At 37.3% G+C, this 21,304-nt stretch overlaps 1 protein-coding gene and 1 long non-coding RNA gene across 3 annotated transcripts in view; one reads left to right on the forward strand and one right to left on the reverse strand.

Moving 5' to 3' along the window:
• Positions 1-21,304, forward strand: part of LOC146461718 (uncharacterized) — a 40,956-nt gene that overhangs the window by 3,916 nt on the left and 15,736 nt on the right. Inside the window, exon 2 of the long non-coding RNA XR_014857357.1 lies at positions 5,413-5,574. This is a non-coding gene — a long non-coding RNA (uncharacterized LOC146461718). The remainder of the gene's footprint in view (positions 1-5,412; positions 5,575-21,304) is intronic.
• LOC146461719 (homeobox protein Hox-B3-like) lies at positions 3,185-19,751 on the reverse strand. Of its 2 annotated transcripts, none has more exons than XM_085086692.1 (3): positions 19,625-19,751; positions 8,291-8,607; positions 3,185-4,912 (listed from the first exon to the last, which is right to left on the reverse strand). In XM_085086692.1, the coding sequence occupies exons 2-3, from the start codon at positions 8,577-8,579 to the stop codon at positions 4,416-4,418; spliced, it is 786 nt and encodes a 261-aa protein (XP_084942818.1). In that variant the 5' UTR covers positions 8,580-8,607; positions 19,625-19,751; the 3' UTR covers positions 3,185-4,415. The 2 variants fall into 2 exon arrangements, with proteins under 2 accessions (XP_084942818.1, XP_084942819.1); XM_085086693.1 differs by lacking the exon at positions 19,625-19,751 and adding an exon at positions 9,654-9,833.

Raw genomic sequence — 21,304 nt, forward strand, 5'->3', positions numbered from 1 at the left:
AACAAAGATTATTTGGTTAGTTATTACTCGCATTTCTTGCAATTATAGTCATCCGGGCGCCTGGATTAAAAAACAAATTATTTCAGAGTTTTATTCGAAAGAAAGTACAGCTTTGATACGATTTTTAGCCTTTCTGATTCAAAAAGAATTAGTGAGCCACCGAAGGAGTCTACTTGAAGAAATGCGTAGGAATATTTTCTAGAGCAGAATTTGAAACACAACATTTTATTCCTGCATTCAGTTTTACCCGTGCAAAAACTAATAACTCAGCCTATTCGGCACCTAACTCGCCCGGATATTGAAGCCGGACTTTATTGCCATTTTAAAGACGTGTTAATGACAACATCTACCCGGTAATGGGCCATCGCAAAGGCGTTCTTTTTTGTAGTTAATGACTTGCAGTCATTGATAAGAGATCATTACCTCTACAAACCATAACTGCGCATGCGTAATACCTCCGAAAATGAAAAGATCACATTTGGTCGAGGGTGATTTAGAGTAAATTACAGAGATTTATTTAGTCTAATTATTTTTAAGCTACCGCGCTTCGAGGATAATATTCGCAGGAGGGAAAACAATAGGGCCGAGCTCCAAGCAGGTGAATTAATGAAAGAATCAGTGAAATCCTTTGTGAGTTGTCTTAGAAGTTTCTTGCTAAACGCAGTGACGATAATGTGCTTGCTAAAAGAAAACACCTAGCTTTTGTTTGTAGATGTAACCTGTTTTCTTGCCAATTTTTTAAGTGATGTGATATACGAAGTGAGTAACGTTTATGCCAAACGGCAAAGGGCAGAAATGTCCACGTGACCATGTTTATCCTATATTTGCCTCTCGATGTTTTCATTTTCTCAGTAAAATTGAGCAGTTTTGGGTTAGCATCAAAGGTCAGAATTATTTCCCACTATACTATTCCCTTCTGTGTATTTATATTTTCAAGAAAACAAAAACGCGAATCTCATGTTTGTAGTTTGCCGTAAACGCGATTCTAAATCTCTTTATTAATTGCTTTTCTGAAACCTTAACGGAAAAGCGATTTGGAATTCAATTTGAACTAAGTGAAATCAAAACTGCGTGATTTGTTATGAAAACCTATAAATTGTACATGCGCCCCGTCTAAAAATTAAAGTAAATCAAGGCGTAACGCTAAAGTTTTTTTCCTTCATTTTTCATAATAGTTCCGGACATTTTCGCACCTATAAGGGGTCTTATAACAACCTTTATTACATTTTAATTCTAGATCTGTCTTGGATTATTGCAATGAATCTCATATGTCTTAATTAGTCGATGTCAGGAGCTTCAATTTTGCTCTTTACAAACTTTGAGTGTTGTGAAATCAATAGAATGCTATAAATTTCTGTGGCTATATTATTATTGTCTGATTCGCTTGAGACAATCCGCTCCAAAGAACGGCGATGAACGGTGCAGTAAGGATAAAACTCTCGGACTCGTCGGCATTTCCTATTTTTTCTGAGATCTTTCCAGCTGCCATATGAGTGTGAGCGAGTGGGCATGCGCACAATCTTTTTCAAGACCAGTTATGAAAAATAATTTTTAGACAAATTGAGTCACATTTGTCAGCAAAAATAGCTCGTTAAACTCGGCTTTACTGAGAGAACTTTTCGCTGGCTCGCCCTTCGTTCCACTCATCACTTGACTGTTTCTTTAATTAAAGTAGTTATTAAAAAAAGATCGGATAGAATTCACCGTGGACGCACACACCTTAACTCCAATAACCCCAACACCTTTCCCTTTCGTCATTTTCCTTCCCAACTTCCTGACCGCGTATGTGCAGTTTAAAAATGTCAAATGGGCATTAGCGGCATCACCCAACGTTTCGAGCGGTCGAACAAAACACGCCATCTTTAATAATCACAAGGAATTAAATCAGTCCACAAGACCCTTGTGTCGTCTCAGCCCGCGCCATTTTGTCAATTGTTATTCCTGTGGGTTTGCGGATTTTCTTTACCTTCTGTCATTTTTCGAAGGACTGAAGCAATCAACTTTGTGTATTATTTGTTATGTTTTGTTTAACATGTTTTATTAGGCACACGCCTTATGGAAGAGCACGAATGGGCCTCGGAGTCCCATGCGAGGGGCCCTCCCAATGGACTCTCCATACCCATTGTATCAATAGCCAGACCATAAACACCGGGACTACATACTCTCCTCAGTTTCTGTAACCTCTAATCTTGGAGTCTAGGTCACACTGGCTCAAAAATCTAGAAGCAGAAACTAACTAAAGGCCTCTCAGCTGGTAACTGGATTGTGTCTGGTGGGCTCCTTGGAATGTTACCAATTAACAGCTAATCCGACAAATTCTTAAAAGATACCGGGGCAATTTCAAATGGCATGCGCCATTTGGCAATACTGGGATATATTGAAGATGCGTTCTGTTTGCCACTGACTGGTCAAACCGGATTAACCCTTAAAAAGGAGGGGATTATTAAATAGGGGGATTACAAGATGGGGATTGGGAGGAGGGTATATTTTAAATTATGACTTTTGATCAAAAAGCTTTTCCATATCCCACCACACAGCCAACTGAAACATAGGATTAATTTTAACCTAAGTACAATCATACTTCTTCACTCTGAAGACCAAGTTTTCCTATAAAGAAACTAACTGATGTTTTGACCATTGGCACGCCTAAGTTTTGAAATTCTTTTGTGTGTGTTCGAACATGGAAAGGTTAGGGAAGGGGGCTTATTAAAAATCTGATCTCCAAACGGTCGGAGAAATGGGGTGGGGACTTTATAGACTTACTTATGTTACTGATATATGCCGGACCTAAGGATATGTCAGTTATTCTCTCCCTCTCTGTCTGTCTGTCCGGTTGTCTGTCTCTCTCTCACTCTCTCTCCCTCTCTGTCTGTCCGGTTGTCTGTCTGTCTGTCTGTCTGTCTGTCTGTCTGTCTGTGGCTGTCTCTGTCTCTATCTCTCCCTTTTTCAAGCAAAAAATGACTTCTTTTGGTTAGATGAACAAAGGAAACAGTGACACGCAGTCAGACTCGCAAGTTTTTGTCGAAATGGGGTCAGAGATTTAATATTACCCGTGGATCACATATTCGTGTATTAAATTTCCTAGGGGAGTACTCCTTCCTGGGATCCCAGGGAGAATTTAATAGTCCATCTGAGTAAAGACGCAGTTATACACAATAGAAAAAACATTCATTTAATAGTTATAATCTGGTTGGTTTTTTTATGCTATATTCATTTGTTTATACATAGTTCAGTCTCTGATGTAGGAAACTATAATATTATGTTCTTAACTTTGGTTATTTTTACCTCTTGCCGTTTTTGTTTTTGTATAATAAGCCAGCACTTAACGCTTTCAGCTCCAGAATAGAATCTAGACTCATTTGATGTTCATCTTACTTTCAAGCCTGTACATGTGGATCAAATGCTGTTTATTATGTTGTGTGAGGTGGTTCTAACTTTTGAGTTTGTGGGTGAAATCCTAAAGTGTCACCATTCAAATGAAAGCTACTGAGCAGTACTTTCCTGTGGTGCTGTTTATTATGCTGTATAAGGTGGTTCTAACTTTTGAGTCTTTGGATGAAATCCTCGTAAAGTGACCATTCAAATGAAAGCTACTGAGCAGTACTTTCCTCTGGTTCTGTTTATCAGACTCCACAAGGTGATTGTAACTTTTGAGTTTGTGGATGAAATCCTAAAGTGTGACTATTCGAATGAAAGCTACTGAGCAGTACTTTCCTGTAGTGCTGTTTAATTTGCTGTACAAGGTGGTTCTAACATTTGAGTTTGTGGATAAAATCCTAAAGATCAGTAGCTTGTATTCAAATGAAAGTTACTGATAAGTACTTTAATGTGGTGCCGCTTGTGTTTTCTTAATTTGTTTCTGACAAAAACAAATTTGGGAACTGTTGGTATCGAAAGGATACATACCTAAACCTTATTTACAATTAGTGGTAAAATTGACCACGATAAAGGCGTAAATCAGCTTGATATAGTTGACCTGACAACCACAAGTTTTATCTGCGTTCAGGAGAACTAGCAAAAGTTTTTCCACGTTTTACTTTTGATTTGATGACCTATGTCATGATGGCGCTGGCATAGCTTAGTGCTGTAGCTGTGCGTGAATGCGAAAATGTATCCCTTTTCTATGGAGAAATTAGCTGTTGATTTCTTTCGGGGCTTTATATTTGTGGTCGAAGAGATGAGTTTAATCTTATGTTTACTCAATCGTTAAATAATACACTGGGTGTTTTTGGACTGAGTACTGAGTGTATCTATTTTACTAACGTGAGCCGTTAATTTACAAAAACACGTCGCTGCAAATTAGGTTTTGCAAACTGCGTCACAATAAGAGAATCACCTTGTTCACTAGAAATACTTTGTACAAGTGCGCTCCGCGCCATGCGCCAGGGGTTTAGCAAGTTTTTTTTGGGTTCAGTCTATTCGCCAATTTTCCAAACGTGTGAACAGTTTCCCTGTGTGCTCGGTGGCCTGTAGGATGACGTCGCACTGGTACCAGACGGAGGTACGGAGAATGGATGGTAATGTGGATCACAGTGTAAAAAGTGTACTCCGTGCGGCCACAGAGACCCGTTAACGGACGAATATGGCGACCAGGGAACATAATGAAGACCATTATACAGATGGCCCGAGCTGAGATGTCCGTCAGAGCCGGGAAAGTGCCTAGTGGGGCAAAATGCTTGAACAGGCTTTAGCCCCAGGGCCATACGACGCCGTTTGGCTTTCATCCGCCTGTTTTGGAACCATATTTTGATTGTTGTCTCAGACAGGTTGAGTGTTGATGCTAATTCACTTCTGCGTGTACGAGAAACGTAGTTTTCTCTGAGGAATTCCTTCTCCAGCCTGCTCAATTGCTCGCGGGTAAAGGCTGTCCTGTAGCGTCGTGTTCTGGTCGAGTCATCATTACGCTGAACAACTTTAAGAAGGAAAAATGAAAGAATATCATAACCGTTGTCTTTAAAAAATGTACGCGAAGAATCGAAAGGATCAAGAACCGTGTGTATGAAGCCTGCGCACAGGACATAGGAGACCTCTGGTCCTAGGCTTGTTTTTTTAATGTAGAGATTTATTTGCAGAAAAGCTAAGATTTTACTGTTAAGGTAGACTAGGGTCAATTTAATGATACTTTCACACTTGTAGTTTGCAAGCTGGGCTGTTAGTTTGACATGAATCTCAATGAAACGTTTAAAAGTCATCGTTAAAGACTTCTAATAATGTTTATTGAATAAATTTTCTGTTTGAGTGTGTAATACCAAGGGCCCAGATTGCTGATTACAAGTGTAAATGCTTTATCAAATTAGCTCAGTCCTGTATCCATTTTGTCTCACACACGGTCATCAACTAAACGCATTTTCACTTACTACATTTCCGAGCTGGATATTTAACACTTCCTCTTTATTTTTATGATTATTACAGCGGTTACCAATAACTTGCGACCTACCGCCTTCAAAACAGTCCGACTCAGTTGCGTTTTGGTGGACGTCAATCAAAGAAGAGCCGTTGAAATTATTTTGAATGCTGACAAGATTTCAAGGCAACGTAGCCAGGAAGTTGAGAATTTAGCGTTGCTAAAAGAAGGTAAGACTTTATTTAAATTAATTTTTTAAATTAAGATTTCAAATTTCACTGGTTGTGATAATTTGCTAACTTGTATGCATAGCTGATTTTCCAAATTATCAAGGGCGGGGATTTACAATTTTTATTTCAAAAATTCGGTTTTCTCAGCTTCGTCCCCAGTCGTCCCTGGCGCGCGGTCAAATGTGCCATAGACAAGCTCGGTCAGCGTTGAGGCCTGGAAACGAGGTTGCGGTATTCCCTGAACGACGCCTTTTCTTTTAGTTAAACTTCCTTGGAAATCAAATTTGATAAATTTTACCATCTGTCAGTATATAAAACTGTCAATTTCTTGGTTCTGTTGCCTTGAAATCTTGTCAGAATTCAAAATAATTTCAACCGCTTTTCTTTGATTTGCACCATCAAAAAGGAAACTTTATCCGACTCTTTTTGAAGGCGCGTTAGGTCGCGTGTTATTGGTAACTGCTGTAAAGACACTGAAAATGCGATCGTGTTTTACAAATCTAATTAAAAGAGCTTGAATTGAGCTGAAAAAAAAAAAAACCTCGAAATTGTCATATCAACAGGCAAGCCTAAGCCACTGTACACAATTAAGAGTGTTTGGATCACACCGTGTAAGAACAAATCTAGAAACCTGGAAAGCCTGGAAAATTTGATCGACAGCCAAAGGATCAGAGATCGCACCGTATAATTCTTAATTATGGTTTTATACCTAATTAAACCAACGCATCCTCGTGATAAAGCGATTTTACAATTTTCCTAATGAAATAAAGTACTTCCATGCATAATTATGATCAACCTGAAAATGTTTTGCACCTACAGGAAACTTGAATGAATTGTTGTGAATAAGTGTCAGCTTTCCATTTGGTCTTTTAACGTTTTTGTAATATTAGCATTGTGAGAGATCTATTGACTCGATTTCAAGCCGTCTAAAGTATCGTGTTCATTCTCAGTTACCTTATCGTTTTAAACATACAAAATGCTTAGCTGAGTGTTCCGAAAATTGGTTTTTGTTGACCTAGAATATCGTCTTATTATCAGGTCTATGAAGTAAGATGGGATTTACTTCGCATGGAATAAGTACAGCGGAAAGAATGGAAAGGTAGATTTCCATAAACTGGTGCCTTAAATAAAAAATGGTTAAAAAAAAAGCTTACAATTGGTGAAAGCGGCTTGATAACTCTCATTTGACAGCTTATCAAAATTTACTCTAAAGACTCGAACAAACGTTAGAACCACGTTTAGAATCTTGAAAATAAATCAGTTAAACATACATGATTTAAATAAACGGCTTGGGCTGATTGAGATAGTCGACTAAGAAAAGTACTTCTTCCTAATGCTTCGTCAGTATTTTTCATTTGGTCACGAGCTATAGGATACGATTTTACCCACATCGTTACCACCAAAAAGTATTGCTCAATAGGTTAATTACATTTAAATTAAAATTGTACCACTGTAGGATTATCCACAGCAACAATTAGGACTTACGTTGTAACTTATAATAAACAGCACCACAGGAACGCTGCTATTCAATAGCTTTCATTTAAAGGGACACTATCACGGAGATTTTGCTGTATTTTGGTCAAACCTGCTCAAACTGATTTGACAACGAACCTCTTCTCTAACATGAAATTGCTCTTAGAAAACTGGGGGGAAAATATTAAGCAATTTCTCGGTAAGAAGACCAAACTGTGGTCTGGTTTTTAGTGAAAAATATACAGGAGGAGCTTGAAGAAATTGACCAGATATTTTCAATTGCAATCCATGTTCATCCTAGCCATCCGCACCCAAAGATGTTGAGTACTAGTTTATTGTTCACTAGTAGGGTTGTTGTTAACAAAATGGAACCATTATTTTAACTTTTCAATTGATAAAAATGTATATTTTTCTATTCAAAGGCGTACCAAAAATGGGTGACACTGCCCTTTTAAATGCTCACTGATCATGTTTTTGCCGGTTTCCTCCAAAGAGCCATAAGTGCAAATCACTCTGGGCACAGCAAAGGAGCGAAGAGTTCATTCAAATTCTCCCAGTACACTATTGAATATAGATTTTAACTGGAGCATTTCGACCACAACTTGTATCAGATTGAGGACCATATTAAGCGATTCAGGCAATGGCCCTATATAGGAAGGGACTAAGGTTTAGTTTCATCGTTAAGGTCAGCAATTGTTCTTGTATGTTCTGTGTGGTTTTGGCGATATCTGTTTTTATTTTTTACATTGTCTCACTGACAAACAAGAATCACGATTCGATGCGTACACTTCCTCTACTCTTCTGTAAATATTCTTTTTATAGAATTTACACCGACAACTTGCGCAAAAATGGCAGGAAGAGAAATTTAATGAGTTCCCGTGCAAGTTGCCATTAGAGCCGCATCTTCCTTCAGCTCTAGTTGTGAATATTTGTTTGGGAAGCCGACTATACTTTATTTCTTGTTAGCGTATTGCAGCTAGTTGCGCAAGCAAACCACAAAATTGTTAATTATTAACCAAAACAAAATTACAAGAATTGTAATTCAAGAAATACAAATTATATTACGTTTAAAAAATACAGGTTTACAATAGAAATTATTTTACGTTTAAAAACAGCAAGTTTTGGAACAAATGACAATCGAAAGGGAATAGCTCTTGAACAATAGGGCTATCACTAGAAATTTCAGTAGGGAGGTTAAAAAAGTTTCCAACAGAACAATATATAAAACAGTAATCAGTTTTACCTGGGTGATGATCCGTACTGCGTGGTGAAATAGCGAAGGTTCTTGCGCTTGAGAGAGGCGATTGGGAAGTCTGGGAAAAGGCGCTAGTGTGGCCGGCTGAAACACCATCAAGCGTCAAGGGCCTTGGTAACGTGATTGAACTGGTAAAGCTTGGGGAAGTTCTTGTCTTCTCAGGTCCTAAAGAACCTCTTGGCAGCGATATACAGCCGTGCCCATCTGCTCGTGATTCAAAGCTTTCCTTGGAAATAAGTGACTCTACGGAGAACGTTGAAGTCTTCGCTGCCTGCATGATGATGTGGCGTCCCTGCCTTTGTGATCTAAATGCGTGCAAATGAAAGTGCGGAGCTGTCTTTAAGACTTGCCCACTTGTAGTCACGTGAATTCCCCCCTTAAATTGTATTAATGGAGATTATCAATGACCGGATTAAAATAATTAATTGGCCGAGAGAACGACCCCTGTGGGAGGAAATGATCCTTTCCTAATATTAAATTTCTACGCCTTCTCTTTCTGCAAGCTATCCTGGAGGACTTTAGGGGTAAACAAAGCCATAATGTCGTTTATTTGCCAATCTCTAATACGCGCCGAGCGTAAAGTGCTCGGAAGTAATTTTACAAACATTTTTTTCTTCGGTGAAAAATTAGCATGTTAATGAGCCACTGAAACGCAAGGATCTTTGTTAAACCACTTTAACTGTTCCGACTGTTGACGAGTTGTTCATGAAAATGAGTTCAATTTTTCACAGCCTTGTCTGGGCAAATTATTTCGCGCCTTACGTGTAAACTATTAATTATGCTCATTTTCTATTTTGTGAAAGTGAGCAGTAAATAGAGTTTTCCTTTCATGAGTAAAATGAACACACAACACATAAGATGATCATCACAATGTTCCAATTAATTTTCTTGCCCGCGTATACCACCACGTTACTTTAGATTAACTAAATTCGTTTTGGCCTCAATTTTTCAGGGAGTATTTTTCCTGATGATTGAGTTCTTCTTGAAAAACAAAACTGTGTTAACATATCGTTTTTCTTACACAAAACGGCGTGATTTTATTGCATTATAACTGCGTTGTGCTTTTCGTTGACCGCAAGAGTTTAATAACATAACGCATGAAGTGCCTAGAAATGATTTTTTTGTTAGTTAGAAATAGTCTTCCTTTCCCTCCGTGTGTTTTTTAACCCTTTTCCTATACAGTCACAAAAATAAATTCTTCCCTATTCAATTTTCACACTTCTTCAGATTTCGTCTGTTTACAGAAAGATACCAACTATAGATCTGTGATTGCTCATACACTTAAAACATGCTTTTTAAAAAAAAAAAAAAAGTACTACTTGGTCGTCAGTTCTTTTTAGCACACACTTACCAGCCTTGATGTACGTTTTTCTTGCACGTTACGTTGAAACACGCGATTTCGTGTCGTTTAACACCTGTACTCAAGGGAGTGATGGTCCAAGTAAATACTCGCTTTATTATAAATCCTCCATGCAAACAATACACAGTATTTAAGTCTACTCAATCGTTTAAACTGTCGCTCCTCGGCAATTTTCTTCTCCAAATTGCATATTAATAAGCTTATTAAACGATTCGTGTAGTCTTACCAGATAGCGCATTCTAATACATTGATTACTTAGCGTGTTCATAATACACAAATTCACTTTTTCCATCAAAATAACGTATTTGTGTATTAAAATTTTTTTTAGCGTTTCATAAATTAAAAGTACATTTTATACAAAAAAAATGCTGTTTCACCTGTTCAGTTTTAGAAGGTTTAGTTTAAATAATTGGTCCTTCTAGAATGTCAAATCAGAAGACACTACCTTGAGGCCTTCATCAATGGTTGCGACATCCGGAATGATGGACAGCCAACCATCTTTAACAAAACTTTTGACAACAGGAAAGCCGTAATTAACAATCTATTTTATAGAACCTGCAGTTTTATGCTGTCGTTATTTTCTTTTTGCTGAATAAAGAGTTTAACCTTATTATTATAATTATAAACTGAACAAAAATGCGATCATTTTTGTGTGTAAATAAACCTGCGTGTGTTTAGAAATAGTGAAAGACTGCACTTTTTTGCGGAATACGCTTTGTATGAGTGGCGTGCCGATTCTTTTAGTAAGTTACGGCCTTGAATAGCAAGCAGACGTATGTAAAAATATACATTTAAAATAATTTGAAGCGAGATTTAGTTCACAACATTAGTATGGAGAGTTGGTCGTTATATAAGAAAGTCTTGATCAAATACTTTGCAAATAAAATATTACCGCTTAATATTCTTAATATCATGCACACCAATAAGCTCAAAGAATTGACCCGATTGAGTCCTCACCCAGGGTACTTTCCACGTATTTCAGTAAAAAAAAAACCGTTAAACAATTACTTTCACATTGGGAATCTCATTACATTTTAATCCAAAATACCTAGAAAGTTATAAAAATCATCTGCTCAATAACCAGGCAATTTTTTCGCACTGTGAGTTTAATCCAAAGCGTCTCGTCCAAAAGACCCATTATGCTGTAGTTATGCTTTGGCATCGCTGGATGTCGGTGGTTTAACAACTTGGCGATAAATGTGTTAAATAAATCTCTTTACTCCTCTAACTCTCGCCTACAGTTTCATTCAAACTGGAGCTTTGTCATAAAAGTTAAATATGTAAAGATTATTTTCGTTCTCAATCGGAATCTTGCCCCCACCCCCGAAAACGACGAAGGCTTTGAAATTATCAGTTTATAAATATCGACAATTTTTCTTGCGCTGGGAGCCTTAGTTCGGCATCTCACAGAGTTGCAGACAGAGCGGAAACTAGACGAGAATCTCATGAAATTTCGAACAATGCTTCCCACAGAAAATTTCGCTGTGGTTTTCTTCCCTGGGAAATACAACATCTGGAGACGACAAAGCTGGAGAAAAGGGGTGTGGACTATAATGTCATAAAAGGGACCGTCAACATCGCTATTTGGTAAAACTACCAAATTCAGGTGCCCGCTATGTTCAACAGCGAAAATAACGGATAAAATCACTCAATACGAACTTGTAAAGAAGATAGACAGTCGAGGTTAATAACATTACAACGTAAACAAAAATATAATTTGAATGTATACTTTTCATCCCCGTGGTTTTAACACTGCAGCCCCACTGGAGGTGCAAAATTGAGTATCTTTTAATTTAAATTTGGACTTTTGGAAGGTATATTTAATTTAATCAGCGAGGTTAAACAGGCAGCCGAATAAAAAGAATGATAACATGGAGCGGTTGGGGCTACTTATAACACAATGCTAAACAATACGAAAACTCAAACTGATGTTTTGTTTGAAAACCGAGTAAGTCACGCTTGACTTCAAAGGAGAAATTACTACAGGTTTTTAATAACTGACATTTTACATTTTATCTGATGAAAACCGAGCCTATTCATGGCTAAATGCATTCATATGAATTCGTTTTGTTTGTTCAGCCTACAACAAGCACGACTATATCTGTCTTAATTGAATTACCACGGCCTTACAAATAAAGACAACTACTTTTACAGTGGATCAATTATACTCTACTGGAGCACGAAATAGCCAGGGTTTGGAGCATGTTGGTTCTTGTTTCCTTAAAAATGAAGCTTTATTATTAAAACTCTCTCAAGTAACTCGAATTATAGCCTGTAGTGACTTTTAAATCTGTAATTTCGGTTCGAACCAATTCAAGCTATACCGGTGTTGGGCGGTTCAGCTTTCCATGTCTTTCGAATTGAAATGAGCACATAAAAGGTCAGTTTTAGATGCTATCTGTCCAATGATTTAAGTAAAACAGAATAAAGCTTTAAAGCGACCGTTTTCACATTGAAAAGGCGGCAAAGAATCGTCGATATGAAAACTTAAACAAACAGAAGGAGACATTTTTGTTATGTGCACCTTCATTGAGTAAACAAGTTTCCATTGAGCAGTGTTTTGTAAATTTGTGGTCTTGTCACCCCGTGGGTCCGCATTCTAATTATTTTTACAAGATTCAAACTTTTAAAGTTTATCGCAGCTTATTTAATTCAACGTAAGGCCGATAATCTTTTCCTGGTGTTTAATTTTGGAAGTGCACTACAACCAAAATGACTAAGTCCTGCGTTTGTTGTGAGCAGAATAAAAAGTAAATGGTTGCGAACATTGTTCGCTTAGGCTTCTAAAGTAAATTTAAGTACAAATCTCGTGCGTGGATCTAATTAATTCATTGCAAAAGTTAAACAATTTTGTTTTCTGTATATTTTGACTTTTATCACTGTGAGAACTGGATTTGCATGTCGGTCTCATGGAGTCAGGTTTCGCCTTTTTGTGTTCGTATCTTCAATTTTTTCCTTGCTCTCCGACACATAACAACTGTTTCTTTATAAACTATTCCCCCGCTCCGTATCTAAAAGAATTATCTTCTCTTATATTGTCAAAATTCAAAAGCGTGGAAAAATTATTTTCCGCTGTGAGACATAACCGACTTATAAAGAAACTGAGTCTATAAGATGCTATACGTACTCAAAGGAAGACATATTTTCTTGTCAAAACATGTATAGTGAACACAGAATACCGCGCGTAACCTTTCTTCCCTTATAATTGACGCAAATAAATTTTAAAGGACCGAGAGTTTAAAGGAATTGAGACTTATCTACCTTTATATTTTAACCAAAACTGTCGCTGAGACTTCCAAATGTTACCATTAAGAAAATAATGAAAGGCGGCAAGCTACAGTCCACGGCGAAGGACTCATGCTCAGCTTAAATGGCAACCGGTAACACGGAGCCTTGATTTGTACATACTACCGCATTCATCTTTGCCTAAAACTGAATTGATTTTACGCTAAGACGAACCACTGACCTGTTAGAAAAGTATTTTAACTTTTCCAAGCGAGAGATCGACTGTTCACCGATCTCTCTATAGCTAGTGATTTAACTTTTAGAATATCACAAATTAAGCAACGGTACGTTTGAAACAAGGACAAGTTTACGTTTGGTATTAAAACAAAACGACACACAAAAAGGAAGAAAAAGTACGTCCACTTTGTCACGTAGAAAGTGTACTTCGTAAATACTATCGTGCCGTATTTTAACAAGAAGCAAAAGAGCGAGCAAGAGGAGACATCTTATGGTGAGAAAACGAGAAAGAAAGAGAGACTTATGTTGCAGGTGACCACGACTGAATGGATTTCCTCTTTGCTAACGAAGCCGTGACTGCGGAAGAATACGCGATTATTTCGTCTGAGACCTTCGCATTAACAAATAGGCAACTTACTCTATTTGAAACTGAATATTTTCTTATTTTAGGGGCGTGTAATAGAGAAAAATGAGAAAGCAATGTTCGTCAAAGCGTCCGGTTAACAGCTTCGTCCAAGACACGCTAAAGAACCAAATGCAATGTAACACTGAGTTCTGTTCTCTTGTTAATATAAACTAAGGAACTTTAGAAGCTGAAAGGCTCACTGTAAATTGCTTGCAATTTTTTTTTTTGTTTTGTTACTGAAAAGAACGCTTAAGAGATCACATTGTACTCATGCTGATTGGACTGTATTGTCGCAGCCATGCTTACTAAATGATTGGCAAGCAGATCAAGCTTGTTTCAACAGACTCTTAATTTCTCTAACAAAATTGCTCCCCTCTTATTATCTACCCTCTAAAGATCTTACAGTTTTGAAATTTACCAATAGCAATTTGTTCGTTCTCTTGAACACAGCTTGGCTCTTTTTAAACGCGAATTCTGCATTGTCATTGTCATTGTCATCTCCTTCAGCTCGGTATTCATGCTTATGAGACAACTGATATCAAGTCGAAATATGAATCCTATAGCTGTACAATTTCTAAACGATCCGTAATTATTTTTGTCATATTTACACTGGCCACCTCAAAGTTTTGGAGTCTACTTCAAAACACAAGTTTTCTTAAATGAAAAGTGAATGGCTAATGGCTTTCTTGAGAAGTACAGCATTTGAACATCTTGAGCATTCCTGGCTCGTTGGAATCTAGGATGCTACTAATTTGAGTCTATATATGCTGAGTGTATCTAGTCCTTTGGAAAGTCCATCTTTCCTGAAAAGAATCTATACATTTTCCTGCAAATATTTCCCTGAATAAATGAAGTTCCGCTCCAGCAAGGCCAATTTCAAGTTTAGCTTTCATCACGAGCAAATTCACTAGATCATTCAAATATTCTTTTAAAGCCTTAACTAAGATATGAAAAAAATCTTCATCATTATAAAAGTTGGTTTTAAAAAAATTTCACTTCAATGTTTCGTGGCGTTTTTAGAACACTACGTTAACAAAGGATGTCACACCCAAAGTTTTTAGGGAATTATAAATTGATGCTTCCAGTTCAGCAGGCGATAAAGCAGACTTAGCAGTGTAAAAATTATTGAGTTGTTCGTCTTTGTATCGGCCTTTTCTTTCGTATTGTGTAAATCGATCATGACCAAGAAAATTCTGATCGGCTTAAAAAATTTTCTTGAAAGAATGAAATGCATACCTGTGTGGTTCCACCCATAAGTAAGTGCCCTTCAAGTGTGCAGCAAAATCGGTGTCCTCGGGTAAATATTATCCGTATGGACCGCCTTATCATGGTTGGTGGTACATGCTTGTTCATCTTATCAATGACATTACAAACTGTCTGAAAACACTGACGCGGTGAGTTGCGTTTAAAACGCGAATGAAGACAAACCCTTTTTAACTTTTATTTATATGTCTCGTGTTTAAAAACAACACCTGACCATTTGAGCGGACTTATCCTAAAATGGCTAATTTAAAACATCTCTGTTTTGAGGAAACACCTTCTAGTTTTATGATGGGAATTCTCAAGATGTGCTTTCAGTATTGCGATCTAGTTTACAGCTTATCTTTGACACCGACCGTTTTCATTGTCTATCAAAACTAATAATTGTTGTTTCATTGTTAAATTTTAGCCTCGGATCTACTTTATTTATCAATTTAACATTCAAATTCTTGTTTCTAAAAAGCCTCCTTCTGCTCAGTAGCCACAAATTTCACTGTAATAAGAACGCAGGAGTCTCTTTGGCTGAATGAAACATTTCAATAGATCTGAAAGATGCGCCATGTACTATATAATCTTCTAAAACGGTTATTACCAAACATCGCCTTATCAAAAAGTTTGCGAATACTATGTTCTAAAAGTCCAAATCCATTTTTAGCTTGAATAATAATTCAACCCAAGAAATTCAATAGTTCATTCTGTGCTTCTTCTTCTCCGGAGAATATCATTTGTAGAAAAGATGGATGGTTCTGACAAATAATAGGCAAGTATGATGTTTGCTGCATTTTTGTTCCTTGTCAATGTTAGGATCAGATAATGCTTAATACTTAGAAAGCGATTTTTCGGTACATCCATAAAACTTTAGGGCCTTTGATGAGATATTTGTGCCAATACCAAAACAGCTCAAAGTTTCAGAAAATGAAATCTCATACTACAAATTCACATACTGTATTTGCATGGGGTAGCTAAACTTGTGCTCTTTACTGTGAACAATGCATTTACGTTTTATGTTTTACAGTCAGTTCTAAAAAGTTTCAACGTTAGCACGTTTTCTCGTAGACCTACAAGTTTCAACGGTAGCTTGTTCAGCCACAGACATTTATGCTTTGATAATGAACAGCATCACAAGTACGGTACTGCTGAAAGATTGTCTCTATTTGAAAGGAAAAACATGAGAACCTCTTTTACAGAAGACTGATGACAGTTTGGAGTCTTCCTTTGAGTACGCGAACGCAATTTCTTCCACAGATGCTCAAACGGCAGCACAAAGCTTGGCTCTAAAAGCATGGCAGTTAAGCCAAGGAGTAACGAAAGTGTGACGCCTTTTCTAAGCCAAAATAGCCTGGACCATTTTTTATCAGTCGAAAAGTGCTTTGTATAAGAAAAGTGATCAAAGTAGACAACGAACTCCTTTCATCTGACTAAGTGTGTGAGGTTTGAGTCACAACTCTATTCCTTAAAGGAAATTTCATTTTGTTAGGCCAATGTAAATATCATGTCTGGCATTTAAGTAATGTTGCATTTCACTGATTACCCTGTTTAAGATGAGCAAACATCTTTTCATTGTGCGACTAAAAAAAGGATGCTTCTGATTTACAGTATTAAATTTGTCCGGCTTAGTATTCCGATGTCTGACTGGGAAAAATGGGACCAATATTTCCTTACAATATGCTTATGTACTGAACTTCTTGCATGAGGGGGACTCCTTTATAAGAGGGCCTTGTATTGTTTTAAATAGCTAGCAGCAAAAACTTGGAACGATTTACCTTACCTGAATCTACGCCAACCATTAGCGTTTTCAAAGATTTAAAAAGCTATTCGTGGCTTTTCGTTTTCGAATTTTTGTTATTCAGTTTCCCTTTGTAATCAGCATTTTATTTCTTGGTTTCTTATTCTTATTTCCTGTTTGAAGATATTAGCATATTTATGCTTCTCTTTAATTCCGAATTGAAATAAAGTTACCTACCTACCGACCTAGTCAATTATGCTTATTTCTCCTTCTCGTTTTACACAAGGTGACCAATTAACCTCGTTTAAAAAAATCAGGTTTTTTCTTCTGCACTTCAATCGCGTTTTTTCTTTATCATAAGGCGCTAACTTAGCGATTAAAGTTTATGTTACGAAGCTTATCCAGCGATTAATAATTATAATTTTAGTCGTGTCACCTACTACCAAGAGAAACAATACCAAAAGTGCTTGTTTTGGCTAGCCACTAGCTACTAAAACGATAGTCAATTAGCTTCTGTTACGGTGCACCAAAGGGCGTGAACGATTTACCAAAAAAGTTTGGAATTTTATATTACTGAGGGTCTTTGGGGGCTAACTGATAAGCTGAGAAATAACAGGGGTTTTTGTACCGATAGCTGAGAAAAGTTACAAAATCTGTTAGATGAGATGGTTAAATTTTGCCTTAGTATAGTGTGAATTTTACTTGCAAATAAGTTGTCAATAATTGTGTAGCTGATGCCTCGAGAATAAATTGCTAACCGGAAGATGGCTCGGAGCTCCCCACAAGTCTGTTTCTAGTCATGAGGCCGTCAGTAGATGATACACAGTGTTCGTAAAGTCTCGAAAGAGATTGGAATCACTCAAACGTTCTTCGGAAATCTTCGGATATACTCGACACTGTTCGACTAATTAAGGGACACCGTTGATTCGATACAAGAGCGCAAAAACACATGAGAAGAAAAGGTTATACTACTTCCGTTTGATTTTGCAACGACAAGACATTTCTCAATAGCATTTTCCTCGAGTTTAGTATATATAGAAGGTCAGCATGGGGGTGCTGGATTCTCAGCTATCATAACCATTTCTCGGTTATGAGGTGACTGTTTCAGCTATTTCTCGAAGCTATCAATTAATTAAGCCGGACTTCACAAGATTCGGTTCCGACGGACAAGCGGTACCACACTTAATAAAAGAAAAAAAAATTAAACTACTCCATTTAAAATGTGAGTTAATGTCATTTTTAGACCACGATTGCGGTGAACATAAAACGTGACGTTTGTCACCGAATTTTAATGCTTGTTCATTAGTCAGAATCTCTTCCTCCCAAGGCCAATACGGGGGATATGTACGTATTTTTAACCGTTACGCAGTTTCGAAACCTAACCTTGACTTTTCATGAATTCTCTTTACCATTTGGGGACGACCTGTACCGTTTGCAACATCTTACATGGTTGGTCGAGAGGACAAAAGAATGAACAACAGAACAATGCTTCCAGCCCTAAAAACAATGCAGCTGCAGGTTATCAGGGTCCAGTGAAAATAGAGCTTTTGAAGGGTACAGGTCCGCTGTACCATTTGGATCCTGTAGGTCGATTGCAGGATTAAGCCAATTCAGAAATAATACCAATTCCTTGCAGTTCATGATTTTCGTTACACTTTTTTTACTTGATTGGGATACTTTTTACAACTTAAAATCAGCTTTCGGATTGCTTTTGTATAAACTTAATTATAACATCTGACAGGTTGAAAAGTCCTAATTACACCTTTCAATTTTTAGACGAAGAAACAATATTTTGTGGGTTACTTTGGTTGGTGAGTTGGACCGGCAACTGATGGGTTTAATAGTGTTTTTTTCTTAGTTGTACTGAAAGTAAAGTAATTTTGATAATTTTGATATACGAACAACCAAGATGAGGTCGTTTTTTACATATCACGATTCGCATGCTGCTTTTTGTTTCCTTTATTAAACAAAAAGTTGAAGATCCTGTCGCGAAATAGATTTCTCTGATATTTTCTCGGGAATTCTCGAGTGGCATTTATAATTTTTTATCCTGAGTGATCATCTCTAGATCTCTAGGACGTCTCTGTTTTCGTCACGTTTTAGTTCAACGTCTTAACTTTCAAAACTTTCTGAAAATAAAACTGAAAATAAAAAGCTAATTATTGATAAACATTAAGCACTTTGGAAATTCCTGCTCGGAGCTGCTTGCCAGCTCAATAGTTTTTTGAAGGATTCAGTTGAAGTTAGACTAGAGCTTCATTTTTCTATCTGAGCGTGAAAACAGGCAAACAGATGGTTATAGCTCATAGGTAAAGAAAGACGGATTATGTGTGCTGACAAATATGCTAGCCTCACTAAGTCTTGAAAAGGCACCGAGTATCATCTTAGGTTGCGGTGGACGAGTCATTCGTACTGTAGCATCCTTACTTCACACAAAATAGACGACATATGACAAAGATGGCGCTACCTTGTCCCAAACAGCATGACAGCATCTCTTGTACAAAGTCGACCACCGCCGCTTTTCATCTGAATATCACTTATCACATCTTATACACTAAAAGCTTAGCTGACTACCTTTACATGCGGCATACTAAATTGAAGAGCAAAAATAAGTATGGCCGAGAGTTTCCATTATAATGCTCACACAAACACAATTAATTTTATTCTGAATAACACTGAGTGGAGAACAACTGAATTAACTTTGCACAAAGCTTAGAACTGTTACAGTAAGCGAGAGTAAAAAATAGCAACTTTTTCTTCAAGACTGTTCTGAACTAGCTATCAAAAGTAGGTGACTCGTACTTGAGGCCGAACTCGCGCAGAGTCGTAGTTTCGGTTTAAACCCGCAGTTTCTGGCTCTTTAAATTTACCTTTACGTTTTCGGTTAATAGATCTATATATTTCCATCGTAATAATAAATTTTCCTAATTTTTCATGCAGGCAAGCAGCGTTTCATTCTGACCTTAAAGAAAGACCGAAGCAACCGGCGAGCCGTTCCCTTGAAAGAAAATTGCTAATTCTCTCTCTAATGTTCTTGGTTCTTTTTGAGGGGATGTGAACGTGAGTTTTTGTGAAAATTCTTGTTAGGCCATCTGAATTTTCACTTACCTTGTTCTTGTTACTCAGCTGGTGCTAAGAAAAGAATATATTTCTTTTGAGTTAGAATCTGCAGTGAGAAGCAGGAGCAGTTGTTCCGGCGTAAAGTTGAGTTCTTATGTTAAAAATACAACCTCTGTTTTTTAAGGGGCCTCTAGTGATTTAAGGGGAAGTGTTGAAGGCGTTTTCAAGCAATTTAACAAAAACTGCGTGGAACATAACACAGGTATTTTTAGTTTACAAGCGTAATTACACTCATTCCTCATTTTCAATTCCCAGAAAATGATCCTTTAAATCTCAGTAAGTAGGAATCAGACTTTTTTTCAACCCTTTAATCTTCAAACCGCCTCCATATGTCATATATTTAATAGCACCTTAACAGTGATCAATTAGAGTGATTTTTCAGCCTCCCTTTACCAGCCCATGGTACCCATTCGGTTCGATTCCGGCGCCTACGTTATAATTTTTCAATAGGGGCTGGTTGTTTCGCTACCCTCTGAAAGTCATTTGTTAAAAGGGGAAGCTTATGGCATTGAGGGGGTTTCTAACTAAAGCATTTTCAAAATACTGACTTGGTTAGTTATATGATTCAAACGAAAGTTTACTAACGCACAATACTTCCTTCTACGACTGCTATCGAACGCTGATTCAACTACCTAAGGGTACATGATCACAAAAAAAAAGGTCTAAAAAACATCCCTTTTCTCAAAAATGGATCAATTTGAGATAAATGCTCGTAGTTAACTTCCGGGTCGGCGACATATCACAGAGAATAAACTATAACTAATAATTGAATGAGCCTGAGGGTGCTCCAACATGGCCGTTTGGCTGGAATGCTGTTTGCAGCTCAGTAGAATATCTTGTATTTTTAAAATTACTTTATCATAGTTTAGATGGGCGCACTGAAAATGAATTCGTGAAGAAAACAGGAAGGAGGACGTGATGTTTTTCGTGTTTTTCAGTTTTAATGCTTGTTCATCAGCCAGAAACCCTTTCCGGTTGATATTGCGTGGTATGTACCCCTCAGTCAACACGTGAATTAACACGTGCACTTGTCCTTTTTGTTATATAACATTCTTGTTATATAACATTGCAAGAAAACGTGACTTTCTGGGAATTTTCTCCTTTCAATTTTCTATCGCTAAGATTTTAGACAATTTTGGTTTGTAAATGGTTGTCAGAATGTCGCTGAATGTGAGGATTTTTCGATTTGTCGTTTTGTACACCATTAAAACGAGTTCTGCTAATAAAAATTAACAAATGAATTCTAGTTAAGTGGCGCAAGCGTATCGGTGAGTGGAACATGCACTTAGCTAACAAGTTAAATTTTTGTGATGTATTTTCGCTAGAGGTATTTCACAAAATATGCGGAGTGTTTTCCTTCTGTTTCCTTTTTCATTTCTACACCAGTAACATGTGAGTAAAATTCACGTGTACCGAAAACCAAACGCCTCTTCGATCCGGAAGAATCTTTGTAGAACGCGACCCTCCTTCGCTCAGATATTACGGTGCCGTTAAGAGCAGTATGTGCAAAGGAGTAGGGGCGTTAATGTGCTTCTTGTGGGAGGAAATCCAAGCGAAATGAGAAAATTTGACAGATTTCTCCAGTGAGATCCTGATTTTCCTCTTTTACAATTTGAAAATCTTGACAGTGCTATAGTAGAAAAAACAAAAAGTAGCCCACATGACGTC

This window comes from Pavona decussata, unplaced genomic scaffold (genome assembly GCF_977016875.1).
Source record: "Pavona decussata unplaced genomic scaffold, jaPavDecu1.1 SCAFFOLD_195, whole genome shotgun sequence".
Taxonomy (NCBI): Eukaryota; Metazoa; Cnidaria; class Anthozoa; order Scleractinia; family Agariciidae; genus Pavona; species Pavona decussata.

What these genes read in the sequence shown, in the direction of transcription:
- LOC146461719 (XM_085086692.1), bottom strand. Translation starts at nt 8,579, where the DNA reads ATGCAGGCAGCGAAGACTTCAACGTTCTCCGTAGAGTCACTTATTTCC. An exon ending in CAGTACGGATCATCACCCAG is followed by an intron (nt 4,913 to 8,290) that starts GTAAAACTGATT and finishes TCCTTCTTAAAG; the next exon opens with TTGTTCAGCGTAATGATGAC.